The sequence below is a fragment of the Meriones unguiculatus genome, chromosome 12, assembly GCF_030254825.1.
Source record: "Meriones unguiculatus strain TT.TT164.6M chromosome 12, Bangor_MerUng_6.1, whole genome shotgun sequence".
NCBI lineage: Eukaryota > Metazoa > Chordata > Mammalia > Rodentia > Muridae > Meriones > Meriones unguiculatus.
Window position 1 is genome coordinate 29,645,194 of NC_083360.1, and position 23,761 is coordinate 29,668,954.

Consider the following 23,761-nt stretch of genomic DNA (forward strand, 5'->3'; position numbering starts at 1 on the left):
GTATGACATGCTTTCCACAAAAAATGAAAGTTATTTAATGATAAGGATAACAGAAAAAAATTTTCTGCTCATAGTTCAGGCAAATTTTTAAGCTCACAAGGCTTAAAAATCAACCAGATTTCCCAGGCAAACTGTATTTAATCAGTTTCTGATTTGAAGCTATAGTAGGTCTGGTTCCTCAATGTGAATACTGTGGCAGCCATGGCAAGCCAGGGTGAGCAAAATTTGTGAAAGCCTGCTAAATGTCAGGCTACTTCTGGAAGCTGGCATGTCTAGATTCCTATCTGTCCCACCATCCAAGGGTAGCCCCTGACAGACAGGGTAGGTGCTGCCACTGCCTTCTCTATGGTTCATACTCCTTGAGCATCAAGAACAGAAGCAACTGGGCACCATGGCACATGCCTATAATCCCAGCAAAGGGAGGCAAAGACAGGCAGATCTCAGTGAGTTCATGTTGTAAATATAAACATGTTTTTGTTTTGGTCCCATGTGTGGAATGAAGGACTGATTCAGATGGTCCACAGCAGCAGACTATTTATCTTATGTGGACTCTGAGAGGAGCTCTTTGCCAGCTGCAGATAATTTAAATCTGAGGACTCTGGAGAGAGAATAAATGCCAGAGCACAGAAAGAAAAGACAGAAAGAACAATGCTGTTCCTGCTCCTAGTTGCTGCTGTGAAACAAGACTTTGGAGATCTCCTGAAATTCGGATGGGACTGGCTCCAAGGAACCTGACAACCCTGACCAGCAGGAAGCAGCTAAAAAAACTGCACCCCCTCTCTCACTAACCCTTTCTCTTTCCTTCCTAGTGTTGGGGTGTTGGAAGGGACTGGGGTGGAGTAGGGGGGGAAAGATATAAAAAACGTAAATAAAAGTACTTTTAAAAAGTACGCCAAGAAGTTTGAGGCCAGCCAAGTGTACAAAGTGAATTCGGGACAACCAAGGATACACAGAGAAACCCTGTCTTGAAAAAACAAAAAACAAAAACAAACAAAAGGAACAGAGTCCAGGTTAGGAAGGTGTCTGCAAGGATTGGGAATGGAAGGGTAAAGTGAGGATCTAAGGAGAAAACAAAACAAAACAAAACACTAAATTCCCCCCAAAAGACACAGAAATCCATTCCTAAAGATTCATCCCTGACAAACATGAGTGTCATGGAAATACTTTGCCTAATATTTCTATTTCACTGTACCCGAAATGGAGGTGACAGCCAGAAAGTCTGGAGACCAGGCTTTCAGAATGTGGCCTCATTCTGTCCTAGCTTTCTAAACTGTACACTTATTTGCAAAGGAAGAATGATGCTTATGTTGTAAGTTTGGGGAAGGAATTTAGGCATGGATGGCCCAGCACAGCACAGTCCCACCCATAAAACAACGGAAGGAAACAGCCATTACTGCACAGAAGTCCCTGTTGAGAACACACCTAAAAGTTCCACAATGCTCCCACTGCGGCCTCGGCCCCGGGCCTCCTCTTGAACCAAAGTGAGCTGCCCAAGACCACCTGGTGTAGTCAATGCTTGCAGCAGCTCAGGTGGAGGAGTACGAAATAGCTGTTGCAAGAGCTCCAGTGCCCCTGTTACCACATTGTGGTCTTGGTGCTGTGTGTGATGCAAAGTCAGTTCATAAACCTAGGAGTAGAAACACAGGTGTTCAGTCATTTTAAAAAGCATCCCAGATTTCACTTTGTTTTTACTGGCCTTTGTTGGCAAAGCTATGGCTTAATTTTTTTCTCTAAAAACCTCTATCACTTCTATAGGTAGGGTCATTATTGTCCATGTTATTTTCTAAATTCCCATGATTTTTTCATTTATATTAACTCCTTGGAAATACCTAGAGCATTTCCTCTAGAACAGCAGTATGCAAACTCAGGATCTTTATTTACCAAAACTAATGACTAGGAAAGAGAATAATCCCAATGGACACTGCTGTGGAGGCATCTAACCATCAGAATCATGGTTCTGAATGCCAGGAAGAAAATAGCCAGAAATGTTAAGGATATCATTCAAAAAAATTTTTGGTGTTTTTAATACTATACCTTACTACAGAAACAATGAGCTTAATCATTTTTCTTTACAGTTACCAAGGAAAAAAGCCCACAGATCTAAATCATAATTTCAGATAACACATAATTTTGCAGTGTAAGTATATCCTGGACAATTTTATTCCATAAAAATCACTACATAAAATTCATACTTCAAAGGCATCCTGTATTTTTAATTTACAAAGTTTGCCAACCCTATCATTAGTTGATACAATAAAAACAAACTAAAAAATGCAGGAGGGCTAGTGGTATGGCTCAGCAGTTTAGAGCACCAGCTGCTCTTCCAAAGGACCTGGGTTCAATTCCAGCACCCACATGGCAGTGGGTGTAGTTACTATCTGTAACTCAAGTTCCAGTGAATCTGACTCCCTCACACAGACATACATGCAGACCAAACACCAATGCACATAAAAAAGAAAAAGGTATACGTTTCTTTTTTGAAAGTTGGTGGAGAATAAAAAATGAAGAGTAAAAGCCTCTCAAGAAGGCTTTAAGCCTTATCTCTAGCTCTTCTCAGGCAGCTCACACACACACCCCTAAATCCTGACTGGCAAACTGCTAGCCCTAGCCACATACAGCTTTACACTTGCTTTCCACTCCTCATTCTGGCTTTTTTGAGACCAGGTTTCATCGTGTAGCTACGAATGGTTTGGACTTCCTATATAGGCCAGGCATGTTCTCGGCATCCCAAGTACTAGGGTCACAGGCATATTACTGCTGTGCCTTGATTCTGTGTCTGCTTCTGTGGATGAAATCTCACTGAAAGATGACCACATCCATGGACTCTTGTGGCTTTCACACTACAGCAGTTCAGTGACTAGACATGCAAGGCTTACCACACATACTCTCCGTCCTTTGTGGAAGACATGTATGGCCCCCACTTTATGTAACCAGCTCATACCTGGTCTCTGGAGAGAGGAGGGGTGCACTATCACCCAGCTCACTTCTTTCTGCCCTAACACTTCCAGAAACACGCTGCTTCCAAGAGCGCATGTCCCACACTTAAACTACTATGTAACACCAATTCTGATAGCAGCACTGACTAGAAATTGACTCTAAAATTTTTAAATACTTCATATCAAGTATATATATGAAATTATTCACTACAAAGCCTATTAAAGTGGTTACTTAGAAAGAAAAGTTTTCTTTTACTGTAAAGACTGTACTAGCCTAACCCACTCCACCCACCCTGCTCTACTCTACCACTTCGTTGAGATAAATTTCCTGTGTCTCAGGCTGGCCTCAAACTCCATGTTGCAGAGGATGACCTTGAACTGACCTTGAACCTTTCGGTGCCTCCTGAGTTTTAGGGATGTGGGTATGTATCACTACATCACGCTCTACTGTCAACAGCTTAAACGGAAAGTCCTATGGGTTGTAGTCATAGAACTTTGAGTTTTACTATATTATTTATTTTAAATACTTCAATTTGTTTCATAACTGGACTCTAAATGCTTCCTTGCAATCCAGTTGGTTTTCCTTCAGTTCTTATGGCCTTCTGTCCTCCTTGTTAGTATATGTGTTAGCCAGCCCTGCCCTTTCTGCAGCTTCTTAGTTACATTTACTACAAGTTCTTCAAGTTCCTAATTTGAAGTAGATACTTTACAACAATCAATGTGGAATTGCTCTTAGCACATTTCTCATTAGAAAGGACTTTGAGGCTTCCTCTTTTGTTGAATTTACTTATTTAGGGAGCATATACCTTCAAACAATTTCTTTTTCCAAATGCATATATGAAAATGAGTTTCCTGCTAGTCACAAGTGCCTTTTGTCTACATGTGCTTAGGGCCTGGAGCAAAGCAAAGACTGTACCCACAAGGCTTACCACTGCATCTCCAGCAACACCCAGTGAGCATCCAACTAGTACTTGAAAGGATGAGGTCTTTTTGTGACCTCATGTTTTAGAAATGGGAACAGTGACATAGTATTTCCAGCTTGCTCATGACCAGGCTGACAAACAGAAGCCGCAGACTACAGGTCACTCCCAAGAGTCCAGCCAAATGTGCATGTTATTAACCCTCAATACTGTGCTTCCCACAAAGAACATCTAGTTTTTGGGTTAGTCACCCTTACCTGGACAAGCTGCTCTGCAGAAGGAGAGACTTCCATTTCTTTCCGTGTCACCCCAAAGCTGCCTTTTAGACTTGTGTCCTTGACCTGCTGCTGGAGCAAGGGCACTAAACACCTCAATGTGAGCAACACACCGAGGATCAGGAGAGTGGGATGTTCTTCCTCCATGGGAACCAGCAGACCTGCAAAGGCAACCAAAGGGGTTTAACTATCTACTCCTCAGAAACTGTAGTACACAATGATTAGAGAGAGAGAGAAAGAGAGAGAACTACATAAGTACTCTATTGTAAGCCAGGCAATAATAGGGAAAGGTAATATAAGCAAGACTGTGAAACACAGGCTATGGTATATCCATATCAAGGAGCAGCTTTGCAGCAGAAAACATGTCCTTAGCTTGGCAAGACGCTTATAAGAAGTAGTCTTTGGAAGTCAGAAAGTTGTATCAAATTCCAGGAGGATTTGCTAGTGTTGATTTTAACAGTAGCCAAACATGAAAGAGAAAAATGTCAGTATCTCTAGAGTGCTAAAGCATAGCCTCAGACCTCTTGGACAGAAGGCCAGGCCAGGAAAGTGGCTGAGGTTATCTACCAGCTTGGATGTCCTAGGGCACAGCTGCAGCTAAAAAGTCACCAAGACCATCTACAGGCTTACAGCACCCCCTACAAAATTCACATTTAGCAGGCATCAGCTAAATGGCCTAGTCCAAATGCCGAGGGTTAGTGTAGTTTAAAAGATTATGGTGATGGACTGGCCCCCGACCTTTTCTCTTACCTAGGAGCACATTTAGGAGCCAACTGTAGAAGTACTGTGTCCTCCTGGAGTGCTGGCAGATGCTCACTGCTGAGCTGGCTGCTGTCCGTCGGACAGTAGGAGAGCTTGACTTCAGATTTGCTATGAAAGCTTTCAACAGAACCTATAAAGCAAACGCAGGGAGATGAAAGCCGACACTCACATTGAGCTTATGGAACATTTCACAGAACTTCAAATCTTGTAGAACATAACTGTGACAAACTGACACATTTTTCATAGATGAATGGAAATATCCCATATTTGCAATAGTCAGCAAGTGTTTATCAACAGTCTATTTACTTCCTTACATGCTGCATTAGGAAGGCTGTGATATCAATAGTTCAAATGGTAAAAAGCATTTGTAGCCAAGGTTGATTGGCTAAGTTCAATCGCCAGAACAAACAGGAATAAGTGCGTGTGAGCACACATGTGCACACGCACCTCCACAGGTCAATGTTTAAAAATCTGCATCAGGAACTTGCTAACTGTGAGTGACAGTCTCAGTGTATCTAGGTTTATTCTTAGTATTCAAGTACAGAAGTGGTAACAACATTAAATAAGTTTTTAAAAACAACAATAAGGAAAAAGGCACCAGATACTACAGTAATAATCTAGCCTAAGACTTCCAAGCAGAAGTGCTGCTGCTATACTAAAATATCCCCTCAAGACCGGCTTCTCTGTGGGTGGAAGGCTGCAATTTACAAGCATGACAGTGCACCATGAAGGACCTTCTAAGAAATCACGGACATTTTTGGCAACGTCTAAAATAACCCCATAATGTTCTCTTGACCCCTCCTCTTTCCTCTTTTGTTTAACCTTGTTTCTCTTGTCTTTCTTTCATTTGTCTATCTCCCTCCTTTATCTAATTCACTTAATATTTCCACACATAGCCTAAATGTTAACTTCATAGCACATTCCACAGTAGCCCTGCCATTGTCAGCTTCATGGCCACTGGTGATATATTAGTAGCTGCAATTGATTTTAAGTGTGTCTCTATATCTTGTAAGGTCTTGCTGCTGCTGATGTAACACACACAGGCGTGCACACACACGCGCACACATACATACACACACACACACCAAAACAACAGAAGTGATAAACAAACCAATGGATGTGCTAATAGCAACAAACACGCACATAAGAACTGTGAAAGGGGGTACTCAGCTTTACTTCTTCCTGTGGACGCTCTCTTAGTCCTCTCCTCTGGCCCACCCCCATTCTTTCATGTCAGCCTGTTTACCTAGAACTGCTTTCTATCTGAGACCCCCAGTCGCCACACAGGGCTAAGACTCAGGTATGCAATTTTCATTCTCCATTCTGTCTTATTATCATCTCTCAGTTTCATTCCCCACCCTGTGACAGCCTGCCTGTAAGTACCCTCCTACTCCAACTGCATTCTATGGATAATCCACCTCTTGGTCCAGACCCGGGTCCAGCAGCCCTTTTCTCCCCATCTCCCCAGACATATTGTCCTACTACGAATACTTGTGGAGTCCCTCCTCCTACCACACATCCAATTCCTACTTCTTGGTGTGGACAGGATCCTCCATTTCTGTACGACAAAACAAAGACTTCATTCTCCTGAGGAAAACTAATCTGCATACTAAAGGCATTTTTAGGAATGCCAAATCCCAACTGCTTCATGCTCACCCCTTTGGGGAGCAAAGCTAGACAGAGAAAAAGACAGCAGCCAGGAAGAGGAAAGCTATAAAGAAGTCACCATTTTCTGATATCTTCTTCAATTTCTTTCTTCAGAGACTTGAAGTTTTTTTCAAATAAGTCTTTTACTTGCTTGGTTAGAGTCACACCAAGGTACTTTATGTTATTTGTGGCTATTGTGAAGGGTGTAGTTTCCCTAACTTCTTTCTCAGTTCTTTCATCTTTCATATACAGAAGGGCTACTAATGTGTTTTTTGAGTTAATTTTGATCCAGCAACTTTGCTGAAGGAGTTCTCTGGTTGAATTTTTAGGGTCACTCATGTATACTATCCTATCATCTGCAAAAAGTGATACTTTGACTTCTTCCTTTCTGATTTGTATTCCTTGATATCCCTTAGTTGCTTATTGCTCTAGCTAGGTCTTCAAGTACTATGTTGAAGAGAAACAGAGAGAGTGGGTAGGCTTGCCTTATCCCTGATTTCAGTGGGATTGATTTAAGTTTCTCTCCATTTAGTTTGATGTTAGCTATAGTCTTGCTGTATATTGTCTCGTAATAGCCTGAACCTGGAAACAACCCAGATGGCCCTCAACTGAGGAATAGATAAAAAAAAATTGTGGTACATTTACACAATGGAATACTACTCAGCAGTTAAAAACAAGGAAATCACAAAATTTGCAGGCAAATGGTGGGAACTAGAAGAGATCATCCTGAGTAATGTATCCCAGAAGCAGAAAGACACACAGGGTATATACTCACTTATAAGTGGATCACAGACATATAAAATAGGATAAACATACTAAAATCTGTACACCTAAAGAAGCTAAGTAAGAAAAAGGATCCTGGGTAAGATGATCAATCCTCATTCAGAAAGGCAAACAGGACAGACATCTGAAGAGGGAAGAGAACAGGCAACAGAACAGGAGCCTACCACAGAGGGCCTCTGAAGGACTCTGCCCAGCAGGGTATCAAAGCAGATGCTGACACTCATAGCCAAACTTTGGGCAGGGTGCAGGAAATCTTATGAAAGGAAGAGGAGATAAAAGACCTAGAGAGGACAGGAGCTCCACAAGGAGAGCAACAGAACCAAAAAAAATCTGGACCCAGGGGTCTGTTCTGAGACTGATACTCCAACCAAGGACCATGCATGGAGATAACTTAGAACCCCAGCACAGATGTAGCCCACGGCAGCTCACTGTCCAAATGGGTTCCCTAGTAAGGAAAATGGTACTGTCTCTGATATGAACTCAGTGGCTGGCTCTTTGATCACCTCCTCCTCAGGGGAGAACAGCCTTACCAGGCCACAGAGGAAGACAATGCAGCCAGTCCTGATGAGACCTGATAGGCTAGGGTCAGATGGAAGGGGATGAGGACCTCTCTTGTCAGTGGACTTGGAGAGGGGCACGGGAGGAGATAAAAGAGGGATGGTGGGATCAGGAGAGGATGAGGGAGGGAGCTACAGCTGGGATACAAAGTGGATAAAGTATAAATAATATAAAATTTTTTTAATTAAAAAAAGTCTCCAGGATAACAGAATTGGCAAACCCAGGAATCACTGGCCACATTTAACAGGGCTAGAGAACATGTAGGTGATAACTGCCAGAGGAAATAGACCCAATAAGCTACCTAATAGTTAAGAAATATCACTGGTCCTTGAGGGGTCATAAACAACCAATAATTAATGGGTTTAGAAAACAAAAAAGTATTAAAAAATCATACATAAGCAATCATCACTACTGACTTGGGCATGATAAAGTACATATTTAATATAGACAGGACTATTATATAAAGATATAAGGGTTAGAGCCAAGTTCATTTCTTCTGTAATTAAAACACAAACACAGAGTTTAAATCCAAATACAGCAAAATAAGCATTACTGTGCTTGCCTCTGACACAGGATCAAGAAAAGTAGGCGAGGGTGGCACTCTTTGTTTCTAGAGCCCAGCAATGATGCATGGGCAGAAGAATGAATGATCTCTTAAATGTCAAAGGTTCATGAAAGAAGTAGTTACTAACTTCTTTAGCAAAAAAGAAACGGAAGTGTCACAATCTAGAGCCAACAATATGTGCACCTGTCTCTGGATTCTGATAGCAGTTATCACAGACATGCCTGACAGTATTGCACAGCGCTCATTTCTGCAACCATTCAGGAGCTTCCACCTCCAAGGAGGGACGATTAACAAACAGTAACTCCCTCAACAAGAAGGACAATTTAGTTACACTCAACTCCTTAGACAAACAATTTCGCTTCCTCATTTCAAACTCTGTGAAATCATCCTTTTAAAACATCACATTAGTATTAACAGGAAACCACGGTAGCTCAGAGGCTAAACGACATAAACCCAGCTCTGAAGGGGGCAAACACTGAAGATTCACTTGGACTTCAAAGTTTCTAGTCTAGCCAAACAAACAAACAAAAATGTAAGCCTCAGATTCAGGGAGAGACTCAGCTTCCAAAAGATTTACAGAGAGTAACAGAGAAGAACACCTAGCACCCTCTTCTGGCCTTCATGCATACACGGGCTCATGCAGCCACACATAAACATGCACATATGCTTACATACAAATAAAAAAACTTATCTTAAAAAAAATTAAAGATAGAAGCTGGAGAGACAGCTCAGGGTTAAGAGCATGGGCTGCTCTTCCAGAGGATATTAGGTTCAGTTTGAAACTCATAATCATCTACGTTTAGTTCCAGGGTATCCGACACCCCCTTTTGGCTTCTGAGAAAAGTAGGCACATACATGGTACATTGACAAAACACCCATATATAAATAAATAATACTCATAAAATAAATAATTTAAAAAATAAAGTTTTTTGAAAATAAAAATAAAAACAAAACCAAGAATCTTGCAATGCATAGATTGTGCAACGATGTCCTGCTTTCTGGGTACTATAAAGCAAAGGGAAGCCCTCATGGCTTTAGGGCCCATCAGCTCTTCACTCTTTCCTATGTAATATCTTTCCTGAGATGGTCCAAATTGTCAATCCAGTAGAGCAAAACCCATCCACTCTGGGAAAATGCTTTTGAATTTGCATCTGTAAACTATCTCCCTCAACTCTTTACCCAATGAAAGGAAAGTAGAAGTGAAAAGAAGCTCTTGAGATACCTCTCAATAAAACCAACATGATTCTAGAGCAATCTCAAATGATTGTCCCCCAAGAGATCCTAAGTCCCACAGACTCATTCTTAGAGGCAACAACAATCATACCTTAATTTCATTGTCATTTGCAAAATTGCCAAAAGAAGCCATAATTTTGGGAACAGCTACAGCCAAAGTCTCCTGAACTGATTCCTCAGGTCTCTTGCTTGTTCGGGTCAGGCATGGCAGAAGGTTCACTAGGTAAGGCCTGCAGGTACAAGAGGAACATTCATCATTCTTCAGGTCTCCTCTACTTAAAAAAAATATGCTCATGGTTCCCTGTTAAAGAAAACCCAGCTTTATAGGTTAATTAGTTCTTAATGGAGACCACAATGCTCAACTACAAACACATCATCGCTCCCATAGTTTTAAAAAGACATTAAGAAGTTAGGTTTAGGGCAAGCAAGATGACTGTGGGTAAAGGCACCTGCTGATAACCCTGAAAGACCCACGTTTGATCCTTGGGACCCACAAAGAAGAAGAGAATTAACTCCTACAGGTTGTCTTCACTCATATGGCATAGCACACAAACAAAGAGGTACCCAGACAAATAAAATGTAATTTAAAAGGTTGTGTTTAAGTATTATTTGCAGCAAATTACAACAACTATTAAAACATATATTTTAAATAGAAAACAGTAGATTATAAAAAAATATTCTTTTTTTTTTTTTTAAATTCTCTGTGTAGCCTTGGCTATCTTGAACTTGCTTAGTGTACCAGGCTATCCTTGAGCTCAGAGAGACCCACCTGCCTCTGCCTTCCTGAATACTGGGATTTTAAGCATGTGTCACTGTGCCTGGCTGAAAATACTACTTTTAAAAACAAAAATTGGAGGGAACAAAAACGATGGCTTATGTAGCAAGTACAGGATGAGTTCGATCTCCAGCATCTACATAAAAAGCCAGACATGGTGGTACTCACTTGTAATCCCAGTTCTAGGGGAGGCAGAGACAAATGACCCTCTGAAGTTAAGCCAGTCCAGCCTCATCAGCAGATACCAAGACAGTGAAAGACTGTCTCAGAAAACAAGCTGGATAACTCTCAAGGAACTACACCCAGGATGACACCTCTGACCTCTCTACACACAGGCATACGCCCTTAAACAATAACATTAAAAAAACAACATATTGTGTGGACATCATTTTATTGAAAAAGTAGTGTTAAAAGCTACTGTGGGAGAGCTGCTTCCTCCACACTTGATATGGCCATTACTATCATGAAACAGACAGAGCAGTGTGGTAACTTATATGGAGACCTTGAAGCCACAGGCATGACAACAAAATAAGGAGAACTATAGAGCAGATACCTAGGTCTATAGCAACAGTCTGTTAGCACTCCCTTTTGGAGAAGAGAAGGGGACATCATTTGAGATTCCAATCACCATTCCTTTATGCTACAGGTATACATAACCAAAGTATGTAAAAGAAAAGCTGACTGGACGTGATGCTTCAATGTCATAGCTGACTATAAGTTTTCTATGCCCTTGTACATAAGCCAAATAAACCCATTAGTTTGGCAAGCTGGACTTAGATGGGACTTTTCTTTGGTAAGCCAGCTTCTTTTGATTAGAAATCAATACAAGTTTCTTTTATGCTCCCCAGGAAAGCTGCACAATCTCTAGAAGAAAAAAAAAAAAGTGTTCAAAATGAGGCATACAAACAACAACCCAGCCCTTACCTTACAGAGAAAAATATGTGTAGAGTAGGAGGATTGATATAAAAGATACTCGGTTGACACTGGGGTGCCTGCTATTCTGGGGCCAAGGCCCTCTTATATAGCAAGCAATTCTACAGATACCACAGCCATCTTTGTGAGGCAGAAATCTGTGATATCTTGGAATATATTAGGCTAGAAGGCTAGAAAGCCTCCATAAGGAGGTGATTATTTTTTCTGAGACATCAAGCCATCATGAGGAAATAAAACTGATTGTTTAAAGAACTAGCATCAGTCAATATAGCATGTCTGAAGTGATGAGACAGCAGAGGGTCAGCAGAGGCTAAATTGTCTCTTATCTTGAATGAGAAATCTAGATTTTATCTGAACAGCACATGAGAATAATTAAGAGGGTTTAAGATAGGGAAATACAGGATAGTCACACTTTTGAACAGCTATTTTGTCTACTGTGTTACCTCAAAAATATGGCAATTTTCAAAATAAGACCACTTGAGCTGGAAATGTGGCTTGGTGGTAAAACACACACTTAAGCATGCCTGAGACCTAGTCTCAGCAACAAAGGCAACACAAAAATAAACACATAAGCATATATAAAAGAAAAGGTTCAATAAAAAGAAACTTCCTTAGTGATTACACCTCTGTGGCCACATAAAATTCTTACTGAAACTCAGCGGAACACATCATCGTTTCTTGATAATGTGAGGATTTAGAGCACCCTACCAGTTTCTCGTGGATAGACCTAAGGATCTTTGGGACATGAGCAGTATATTTTGCAACCAAAGGAGAAAAAGAAGGAACTGGTAACTATAGTCCTGTTTTGTTACTCAAGCACTAAGCCAGATGGGTGAGCTGAAAATGAGACTCAGTGGAAAATTGCTTAGCATGCTTGTGGCCCTGGATTCAATACCTTGTACCAGGGGGCCATCGGGAAGAAACAAGTTGAAATTTTAGGCACAGTTCAACATTTATTTCTCCAACCCACGTGCTAAACAAATGCTTCTTTTTCAGTAACTACTATACTTGCTGTTGATGAGACCAGATTAAATTTTCAATCATTTGGCAAGTATCCTTAACCAATACATTGAGTGGACACATACTCAGGTTGGGAATCTAGCATAGAACAGGATGGTTAGACCATGTTACACTGGAAACACATCCCACAAGTCTCTTGGGGAATAATGGGACTAGAAAGAAGCACATTAATAGAGGGTATGATAATATGTCTAATAAAAATGGGTGTTAGGAAAGAAATATAAGAAAGGAATGCTGACAGCAACCAGAAGAAACAAAGATAAGAAACCTAGAGTGGACAAGAACGATCTCTCAAGGATGGATATCTGCATTGGGACATGCAAGACAGGCAGGACTAGCCATCTACCAAACAAATCTTAAAAGTAATACAGAGGTACAACTTACCTGCACTTTTGAGGTCGAACCAGGTGAGCCAGCTCGGCAAATCTCCATAGGGCTGCGCGCAAACTTCGAGGAGCACCATTCTAAGAGGGGTTAACAAGTGTTGTGTTACATCTAAGAGGCACATGCACTTTCTACAGCTAAGTCTATAGTATTAGAGCTGCTTGCATCCTGTCTTAGAGAGGTAAACATTTTCTTTGTTAATTTTCAGAGAAAAATTCCAATTAAATGTATATAATAGATAGCAACTACTTTGGAGACTTTTAAGGTCCAGAGGGCTTCAATTGTAAAAATATAGTTTTTGTTTGTTTTTAAAAAAAGAAGGTTGCCAGGGGCTAGAGAGATAAATCAAGGGTTAAGAGCACAAGCTGTGCTTGTGGAGGACCTCAATGGGCACTGCAAACACATGGTGCAGAAATATACATGCAAAAAAACCTCATACTCATAAAATAAAACAAACAAACATTTTTAAAACTTAAGTTGATGCTTTAAATTTGAATAAAATAAAAATCGAGAATATGTTTTTTAAAAAAACTGAAGTCCCCTTCAACAAATGGCATTTCCTTCTAAAAGTTTTGCTTAATAATTTAAAAGATAAAATCTTATCCTCAACAGTAAAACAGTATCAATTTTTCAATAATGCAGAACAAAGACCCACCTTTTTAATTTCCTTATAGAGTTCTAACTGTAGCCTTGGGAGATTAGAATCCATCAAAGCCTGAGAAGAAACAGGAGAGATTTGTTATAGAAGACACATTCTACCCATAGTTCTAAATTGTACCCACAAAGCTAAATGGCAACCAAAATTTCAAATTTTAAGGAAAAGTAATATATAAGAAAAAGTAAATGTAATAGAAATTACAGAATATTCTAAATACAGGTCTTTACTAGGATAAAAACAGAAGGAAAAAGAACCTAACATTTACAATAATCAAATTCTATATAACATCAAATTAAGATTACCCTAAAGCTCTCACAGTAAGCACTCAGTCTTCCCTAGGTTACCTGAACAGCTAAGGTGATGCCCTCTAAGTAAGCAGGGTATGGGGGCTGTACTTACAGGATCTGAGCCCCTCTCTCTAGCAGGAAACACAGATTCATCTTTCTGGAAGTTCTGAACCTCAAAAACAGCAAGGATACTCACAGCCCCCACTTCCTGACCCACCCCAGGTCTCACTGTCAGCTAGGAAGTCTCCCAGTCCTCACAGCTCATATCTTGACCTTCTCTGAGCACTCCTGAGCTCACTCAGAAATGAGGTGTGATACTTTGACTGAAAATGGCCCTGCAAGCCCATAGGGAATGGCTCTATTAAAAGGTGTGGCCACGTTGGAGGAAGTGTGTCACTGGAGATGAGCTATGAGGTTTCAGATGTTCAAGCCAGGCCCAGTGTCACTCTTTCTTCCTGTTGCTTGCCAATCCAGATGTAGAACTCTCAGCTACCTCTTGAGCACCATGTCTGCCTGCCTGCTGCCATGCTTCCCACAAAATGATAGACTAAATCTCTGAACTGTAGGCCAGCCCCAATTAAATATTTTTCTTTATAAAAGTTCTTATGGTCATGACATCTCTTCACAGCAATAAAACCCTAACTAAAACATAAGAACCATGTATCCTCAATCAAGGTTAATGGAACAAAATCCACATTAGAGAAGGGCACCCTACTCTTGTCCCTAAGAACTTTCTCTTATAAAATGGCATGTCAAAATTATGGAGAGAAGATGACCATGCTCTCCTTTTCAGTCACATGCAGCACCTGGTATACAGAGACTAAGGAGAGATAGTTAGCTCTGTTAACTTGACATAACCTAGAATTATCTAGAAATATTCTCAATAAGATACCTCAGAGGTCTGAGGTTCTCCAAGCAATGCCCAAACAAAAGTGGGAGCCCACAGAGACACTCTTCTTAAGAAATAGGCAGCCAGTGGCCACACAGATGCCCTTCAGAATTGACCTATATATTATAAGGGTGCAGATGCTCCAAGCCACATGCACAAAATGGAAAATATGTAGATATCATGAGGACGCTTCACTCAAAGCAAGAAAATGCCCACTGAAAGCCTTTTCTCTTAAATCACAACAATCCCAGGAGCACACCAGCACAGGGCTCTTACTTTGATGACTTTGTTGAGGCACTCATCAGCTACCATTCTGACATCTGACTCCGCATCGTCACTGCACAGCAGAAACAGCTCCATAGCAATGCCCAAGAGTTTCTGAAATTCTGGAGAATTTCTAAGTAAAAAGAGAGAGAGAGAGAGATTGTCATAGTCATGAGGGGCTAGAAGATCTGATGCCAATATGCAATGAGGGATCTAAAAGACAATTTGGAACAAGAAAGAACATCATATAAAATTTAAGGATACCTGCGTAAAGGTTCACTGCAGTAAACAGCATAATTATACTGATTCCCTCTTGGTTTTAGATTTTATTTAAACGCCCTTAAGAGATACTCTATAGGATTTTCAAATCCCAGGTAGCCAAATGCTTTGTAAAAAGGTTACTTTTACCTTTAGATAGTATCCGTGAAGCCTTGAAATACCTATAAGCCATCTCCTTAATACATCTCCTTAATTTCCTTTTAATCTTACTTTTAATATGCTTCAAGGTACAACCACATTTCACTAGGTGCCACAGGCTAACAAGGCTTTTCTGTTGCAAGAAACAGAATACTGGTATCATAATAACTGGAATCTGGGTACTGTTTGTGAAATATTTTAGCAAGTTTAGTTGACAGCACCTGTCTGGTATGTCGTGATCCAACAAGCTAAACCTACCCAATAGAAGGAGAGGCTGGTGGGCCATGTGAGTGGAACTCTAAAGTATCTCAAACCTGTAACACAAGGATTATTCTGGAGGTGATCCTGATGGCATAGGAACAGTGTATGCTATTCCTGAAACATCAAAAGCAGACTGTTCCCAGGATCATAATCTACAGGACTCTGAACTACATAGTCTCCCTCTCCTTCACATTAAAGGCATGTGCTCTTAATCCTAGGACCAGGGAGGCAGAGGCAGGGTGATCTCTATGAGTTCTACGTCAGCTAGAGCTACACAATGAGACTGTCTCAAAAGGAGGTGAAGACATCCATAAACCTAAGAGAAAGAAAAGGGTATCAATAATGCTCAACATACACAGAGCAAGAAGTAAGACATGGCACTCGGCAATGCCAAAGACACTATCGGTAAGGAATAAGTAATAAACTAGGAGCTAAGGAGGGAAAGTCTGAGGCTAGAGACTTTCTCTCAGGCATTAGCCTTACCAGTACCAAAATAAAAGGCTAAGGACAGCTACAAGAGTGAGCTCAAGATTCCTCCTAGTGGCATCAAACTAAAAAGAAACAGGTAAGGTTAATTATTTAACAACCTATCCAAAATATTATTTTCTACATGCAGTCAGCAAGTAACTTGACAACAGGCCTGATGACCTGACTTCAATATTCAGAACACACATCATGAAAAGAGAACCAACTCCTGAAAGTTGGCCTCTGACCTCCACACAAGGACTGTGTTGCATACACACTCACACACATAACAGAATCAATGTTAAAAAACACATAAAATGAATCAATGTTAAAAAAAGAAGAAGAAATTAAAGACTGCATTGTGTAGCAAGCTCTTTCAGAGTTGGGAAATTCTGAAAAAGGCATATTAAGGCTCAGGAAGTAGCTGAGCATGGTGGCACAAGAGGGAGAAGTAGGAAATCTCTATGAGTTCAAGGCTGGCCTTTAACTTTAACAGCAAGTTAAAGGACTGCCAGGACTACATAAAGAAACTCTATTTCAAAACAAAGCAACAAAAAAGACTCAGGAAGTAAGCAAGTCAGAAGTCTCAGGAAGTCCCTCAAATTTACCAGACTCATATGACTCTCTGTCCCTAAGGGTGCTGGATAGTTTTATGTCAGCTTAATACAAGCTAGAATCATTTGGGAAGAGAGAATTTCAATTGATAAAATGCCCCAACCAGTTTGACCTATAGTGTATTTTTTTTTAACTAATGACTGATGTCAGAGGGCTTAGCTTGTTGGGATGGTGGTCCTAGGTGCTATAAGAAAGCAGACACAGCAAACCATGAGAGGAAGCCAGTAAGCAGTACTCCTTCATGACCTTTGTATCAGTTCCTGTCCTGACTCCCCTCAGCAATGGACTGTGATGTGGAAGTATAAGGTGAAATAAACCCTTCATTCCCAAGTTGCTTTAGGTCAGTGTTTTATCAAAACAATAGAAATCCTGAGTAAGACACCAAGGTTATATAAATAGTAAGGACTGCTCAGAAATGTTAGGTATAAGTTGTACAGAGTTCCAGGGTCCCACCTTTAGTGAGCTATCACCCATGCCAGGGTAGGCTTTTGGTGATGCACTGCCTTTAGTCATCCATGCTCTTAACAACGATTCATCCATACCACTGTAATTAACCCTTATGTATTTATGATTCACCAAGTTGGATTTTAATATTATTAGTACTTTGGATATGTAAATGTTTCCCTATGGGTTAACTAAACCTTTGTTTAAATCTCCCCAAGAACAAGATCATAGTACTTGTTGCTGCATGCATCAGACACACATCTGTAATCCCAGCACTAAAGAAGCAGCGGCAAGAAGATCACCACTAGTTCCAGATGAGTACATAAGAGAAAGATTTTGTCTCTAGAGAAAGAGAGGGGAGAGGAGAGAAAGAAAGGAAAAAGAGAAAATCTCTCATGCTTACCTCATTTGTCAGCATAGATACTATTTCTACTGCTTTTCAATCCTTTGTGTAGCTCTAGATTCTATTTGGTACCAGTTTCTATCTGCCTGAAACACTTCCTTTAAAATATCTTAAACTGAGCACTGTCTGCTCTTCCAGAGGTCCTGAGTTCAATTCCCAGCAACCACATAGTGGCTCACAGCATCTATAATGAGATCTGGTCCCCTCTTCTGGCATGCAGGTGTACGTGCAGATAGAGTACTCACACAATAAATAAATAAATAAATAAATAAATAAATAAGTCTTTGAAAAAAGGTGTCTTAAACGCATTGCTTGTCAGACAGAGGATATTTTTACTATGGTATGTCTGAAAACCTCTTTATTTCACCTTTTCATCTGACAGAGATTTTTACTGGGGAGGGCACGCCTTACAGATGGCACTTTCCTGGATTTTGGCAGGCATTTCCTATGAGAAGTAGGCTGTCTCCTTATTTTAGTTCCGGCTTAGCCTTTTTCAAGTCTTGTTTGTACATCCCATACCCTCAACCTTTTGCTTTTTGAGCACGCAAAATAGTTACATTGTTTTAATGTTTCTTACACTGTTTTGGTGCTTCTGCAGTACTAACCTATTCTGGGTCATTGGCTAACTGTTCTTGTTACAAGCTGTAGCTTCCTATACTTCTATGCATTTCTGATTGATTTTTGTTGTGGTCAGGTTTTGGTTTTAAGCCAGCACTTTTATCTGTCTCTATTGTGGTCCCAAATGTCTTTCCTCTGACAAAAATTCTGATGATTTTGTTTGCCAGTTTGGAAGGTGACAATGTCCTATTTTGTTTTCATCACTGCTATAGCTGTTACAGTAAAATCCTATAGGATTAAAGCACAACACACATCTCACTGTCCTGGTAACTGGAGTCCATGATGGTGCACAAGTGACTAGGAGAGGAGAGCATGGAGGTGCAATGCTTCCCTTTCCCAAGTTGAATTTTTCTGTTTTATGTAAGGTGTATTTTTATATTTAAGTTATATTCTAAAGCCAGGTGTCCTGACTAGTTTTCTCTCCAATTAGACACAAGCTAAATTCATCTGAGAGGAGGGAATGTCAACTGAGAAAATGCCTCCATAAAATTAAGCTATAGGCTGGCAAACCTTCAGGGCATTTTCTTAAATAGTGATTGATGGGGAAGAGCCCAGCCCACCGTGGATGGAAACACCCCTGTGCTGGTGGTCCTGGCTTCCATAAGAAGCAGGCTAATCAAGCCATGAGGAACAAGCCAGTAAGCAGCACCTCTCCACAGTCTCTGCATCAGATCCAGTCACCAGGTTCCTGCCCAGCTTGAGTTCCTTCCCTTCCTTTCATCAGTGACAGATTGATACATGGATATGCAAGCAAAAGTTGCTTTTCAGCATGGTGTTTCATCACAGCAATAGAAACTCTAACCAAGAGACTGGGTCCATAATCCAAGCAATGCGGAGGTGGGAGCAGGAGGATCAGGAATCCAAGGTCATCCTTTGCTATAGGGTAAATCTGAGGTCATCCTGGGTCAAAGGACTGCTTGTCTCAAAAAAAAGAGAGAGACAGAGAGAGAGAGAGAGAGAGAGAGAGAGAGCTCAGTGGATAAGATCATTACTGCTCTTGCAAAGGGTATAGCAACTTACAACCATCTTTGTTCCAGGGACTCCAGTGCCTTCATATGGTCTCTTATGCCTTCTTATGGCATAAACAGGGAGAAAATATATAGATATGGATAAAACACTCACACATAAAATTAAAATAAATAAAACTTAAAAGAGTACAAATTAAATACCAACCCGCCATTCAATTATCGTATGGCTAAAATTCTCATATAGAAGAAAACATTACCCATTACAGAACCCAGATACTCTTACAGCACAGCTAGAAATGTGGTAAAAGCACCCTTATTTTAAGTGGATTTTTCTTGATGTAGACTTTTGCTATGTTGCCCAGGCTGATCTCAAATTCAGGATCCTCCTGTCTCAGCCTGCCAAGTTCTGGGATTTCAAGCACGTGGCCACACCACATTTACACTGCTCATGGAAAACAAACAAACAAACAAACAAAAAACGTTGGGGTGAGTGAAGTGCCAACAATCAGGCAGGAGGGAAAACATGCCTAAATAAACTTCTTAAAGACAGCTATAGGTTCAAAGGACATGCTAATGCATTAAGAGCAAAAATATACGGTATTTATTTATTTATCTATAAATTTATTTATCTATAAATTATCTATTTATTTATTTGCTTGTTTGTTTTTCATTTTTTGAGATACAGTTTCTCTGTATAGCTCTGGCCATCCTGCAACTGGCTCTGTAGACCACGTTCCAAATACAATTACCTGAGAAACATCTTTGAAAAGAAAGACAAAAAGAAAAGGAAAAAGAAAAAAAAAATAAGGGTGGAGAGATGACTTGGCAATTGAGAGCACTGGATGCCCTTCTGGAGGACCTAAGCTAGAAGGGGATCGGATGCTCTCTTGTCATGCAGGCATACAAGCAAATAGGTCGCTCATATACATAAATAAATAAAATTTAAAAAACATTACCTGAGAGACTGGGCCACGATGTTTTCACATATTGTTAGACAATGGCTCACACGGTCCTTTTTGGTGGCTGAGAGTTCCTTCTTTCTAAAAAAGTCAGAAGAAAAGGAAATGAACATGCACTGGAGTGACTACTTTATTTGTTTCTATAGTTCATTCATTCCTAAGTACTTTTTAGCTACCAGTAGTGAACATAAGCTCCAGGCTGGGAACAAAAAAGCATGAGGATGGGGAGTGATGGTGACAGATGAGCTCAACTTCCTAATACACCGCTCACAGAAAAATCAGATGTGAAAAAAAAAAGGAGGAGCTGGAGAGATGGCTCAGTGGTTAAGAGTACCGACTGTTCTTCCAAAGGTCCTGAGTTCCATTCCCAGCAACCACAGGGCAGCTCATAACTAACTATAATGATATCTGGTGCTGTCTTCCAGAATGCTGACAAAATATTGTATAAATAAAAAATAAATAAACCCTTCTTAAAAAAAAAAAAAAGGGAGAAGTGAAATGGCAACAATCAGGCAGGGAAGAAAATAGACAAGATAGCCCCATGAAAGGTAAAGCTAAAGGTGAAGACTGTGTAGGGTTTCCAGCACAGAAAAGATCCAGAGTCCAAGGGTTACACCTGTAAACAATCTGTCAGTACCAGGGTCTGAGAGTGTTTGTCTCCTACATGGCTTTCCTAAAAGGGATTTTTCCTGACAAGTCATGCTGCAGACGGCTGATCACCCACCAAAACTTGCTTAGCAACAAACACATTACTTGGTCCCATAGATGGATTGGGAACACAGTGATATACAGAAGTCCTATTGCATGTGTTTGCCCTAGCTGTCTCCAATCAAAACAAACATTCCCAACACTCAGGTTCCAATTAGATAGATAAAGACAATATGAAGAGTGCAGAACAGCATGGAAGCATCCTGGGTCTCTATATGAACCTTTAGAAGCACAGGCTACCCATCTTCTTATGAGCCATCCTCATAAGAAGTTCACTGCAGCAATGTTAGAACTGAAATCTAGCAAACACTCTTCACCTGGTAAAAGATAAACAAAATGCAATAGCCAAACAATGGAAAACTATTTATCTAGAAAAAGGAAGTAAGTACTCCTAGGAAACAAGGGCCAATCATGATGCACTAAACTTGGAGGAAAAAAAAATTAAGACTCCAAAGACCAACAAAGGGTGGTTCTATTTTTAGAACATTCTAGAACAAACAAAACTATAAAAATGAAAATATGATCAGTAATTTCCAGGGATGAGAAGAAGATAGCAAAAGAGCAAAAGGAGTTTTGAGTTGTGACAGAACCCATCTAAATCCTGATTATAGGGAATGCAAAACAGCTCATGTGGTAAAAAGTACTTGCTATATGAGCCTGAGGACCTGAGTGTGATGCCTAGAGCCCAGTAGAGAACACTAACTCCCAAAGTTGTCCTCTGACCTCCACACACATTCTTTGTGCATAGGTATGCATACACACACACACACACACACACACGCACATGTGCATGCATACCTTGTAAGTAAATTTATGAATCTTGTTTATGGTAGTCATAGGGATTGGTGCATTAGTCAAATCTCAGAATTTTACACTAAAAAGAACATTTTCTCACAATGTAAAGAAAATACTATGAGCAATAAAATGCGTTCTTCTCTAAGCCACTTGTACTAAAGCCTCTGCAGCAGCAGCTTAGACCTCCCCTCCTTTAAGATAGCCAATAGGGTACTTAGAGAACACCAACCACCTTAAGCATTTCAGGAAGCAAACTAAATCACCAACCCATTATCCTTTGATTTGCCCAGGGAAAATCTTTCCCAGGCTTTAAATGAACTGAATGTATACATGCCTTAATGTGGCCATGTTACACTGGTGCCAAGTAGTAATAAAAAGAAAGCTGACAACACTGAGCTCAGTGGCCTTACAATCTAATGACAGATAGTATAGAAACATTCATTGGGACTGGAGAGATGGCTCAGTAGTTAAGAGAAGAGAATTGGCTGTCCTTCCAAAGAACCCGGTTCAATTCCCAGCACCTACATGGCAGCTCACAACTGTCTGTAACTCCAGTTTCAGGGGATCTGAAGACCTCACACATACAAGCAGGCAGAATACTAATGTACATAAATTTTAAAGATAAAAAATCATCATTTTTAAAAAATTAAGAAAGAAAGAAGAAACATTCATTATCTGAGATTTTCAGTGACCTCAAATCCAAGCAGAATATCCAAACCTAAAAGGCAACAAGCCAAAAGGTGAAATTAACCAAGTCCCTTTGCTCTGGGTCAACTTTCTCAGTTCCAACTGATGGGACTCCGCTAACTCAGACAACATGGACTTTTGATGAATCCACCATGATATGGCTACCCAAAGAAGCAGGCCTCAACTACCTTCAAGAAGAAAGACTATCATGACTTATTGGCTGTCCTAAAAAGGGGATTCCCAAGGTTCCTTCAGGCTGTGCCAAGTTTATGAGGCATGTGTTGACAGAAGCAGTATGTCAACATGACAACTTTTCTATAGTTAAAAATTACTGTAAAGGAACCAGGGGTAGAGGTGCATGCCTATAATCCCAGCACTTGGGGAAGCAAGAGACAAGCACATTGCTGTGAGTTCAAGGCCAGCCTGGTGTACAAAACGAGTCCAGGACAGCCAAGACTACACAGAGAAACCCTATCTAAAAAAACAAAACAAAACAAAACAAAAAACAAAAACCAACCAAGCAAACAAAATAGGTACTGTATGGGGGAGGGGAGCTGCATCACTTAGAAGAATCATGGAGGAAGTGGTTACTAAAAAAAGTTTAAGGGGGGAAAGAAATCAGGCCTGAAAATTATTTACTAGTTTTTAATAATTGTTGTACAAACAAAAGAGCCAGTATTCAGATCCCCAGAACCCATTTAAATACAAGGTGACAGTAGCAGCCACCTGTGATTCTAGCTGTGGAAGGTGGAGGGGGAGTCCTTGAGCTAGCTGGCTAGCAACACAAGCCTGAGTTTGACTGAGAGACCCTGACTCAAAGAACGAAATAGAAAAATGATCAAAGAAGATTCCTGACATCAATCTCAGGCCTCCACACTCTAGAACACAATCATACACACACATATAGCCCCATACAAACACTACACACATACACACATTTAAAAAGACTTAAGGACTGGAGAGATGGCCTAGTGGTTAAGAGCATGGGCTGCTTTTCCATGGGACTAGGGTTCAATTCCCAGCACCCATATGGCAGCTCACAACTGTCTGTAACTCCAGTTCCAGAGGATCTGACACTCTCACACTAATACAAAATTAAAATTAAAAAATTATTTTAAAAAATTTAAAAAGCAACAGCTACACACCAGTTACATGTCTGATGAACTAGCAAGGCCTATGGAACATTTAGCTTACTTCTTTGAAGTAATACAAATGAGTCAGAAAGTTTTCCTCTGTTCATTCTTCTTTCCCCTCCTTCATGAGATAACCCCAAAGAATACAGTTACCAACAAACAATACGATATCAACTCTCATGGCCTGCCACCTTGGATTTACTTAGTCAAGCTTATCAAACTATGATTATAGACAACACCAATCTTAACAATGAAATAAAAATTCAGGATTCTGCTGTTTTGTCACAGTTTGAGGCACTGGGTGCCTTGGGGGAAGCCTTCTTCTTTACCAATGGCCCTTTTTCAGATCCTGCTGGCACTTCTTCAGGCAGTGCTCCTTAGATTATAGCCCCAGAAGTA

At 40.4% G+C, this 23,761-nt stretch overlaps 1 protein-coding gene across 2 annotated transcripts in view; it reads right to left on the reverse strand.

Annotated features, from left to right (window-relative positions):
- Htt (huntingtin) overlaps positions 1-23,761 on the reverse strand; it is a 137,008-nt gene that overhangs the window by 100,889 nt on the left and 12,358 nt on the right. For both annotated transcript variants that reach the window (XM_060365463.1, XM_021643667.2), the window contains exons 2-9: positions 20,037-20,120; positions 14,902-15,022; positions 13,447-13,506; positions 12,792-12,871; positions 9,771-9,909; positions 4,882-5,023; positions 4,114-4,292; positions 1,423-1,627 (exon numbers count right to left, since the gene is read on the reverse strand). In XM_060365463.1, the coding sequence (XP_060221446.1) occupies positions 1,423-1,627; positions 4,114-4,292; positions 4,882-5,023; positions 9,771-9,909; positions 12,792-12,871; positions 13,447-13,506; positions 14,902-15,022; positions 20,037-20,120 (1,010 nt within the window). The remainder of the gene's footprint in view (positions 1-1,422; positions 1,628-4,113; positions 4,293-4,881; positions 5,024-9,770; positions 9,910-12,791; positions 12,872-13,446; positions 13,507-14,901; positions 15,023-20,036; positions 20,121-23,761) is intronic.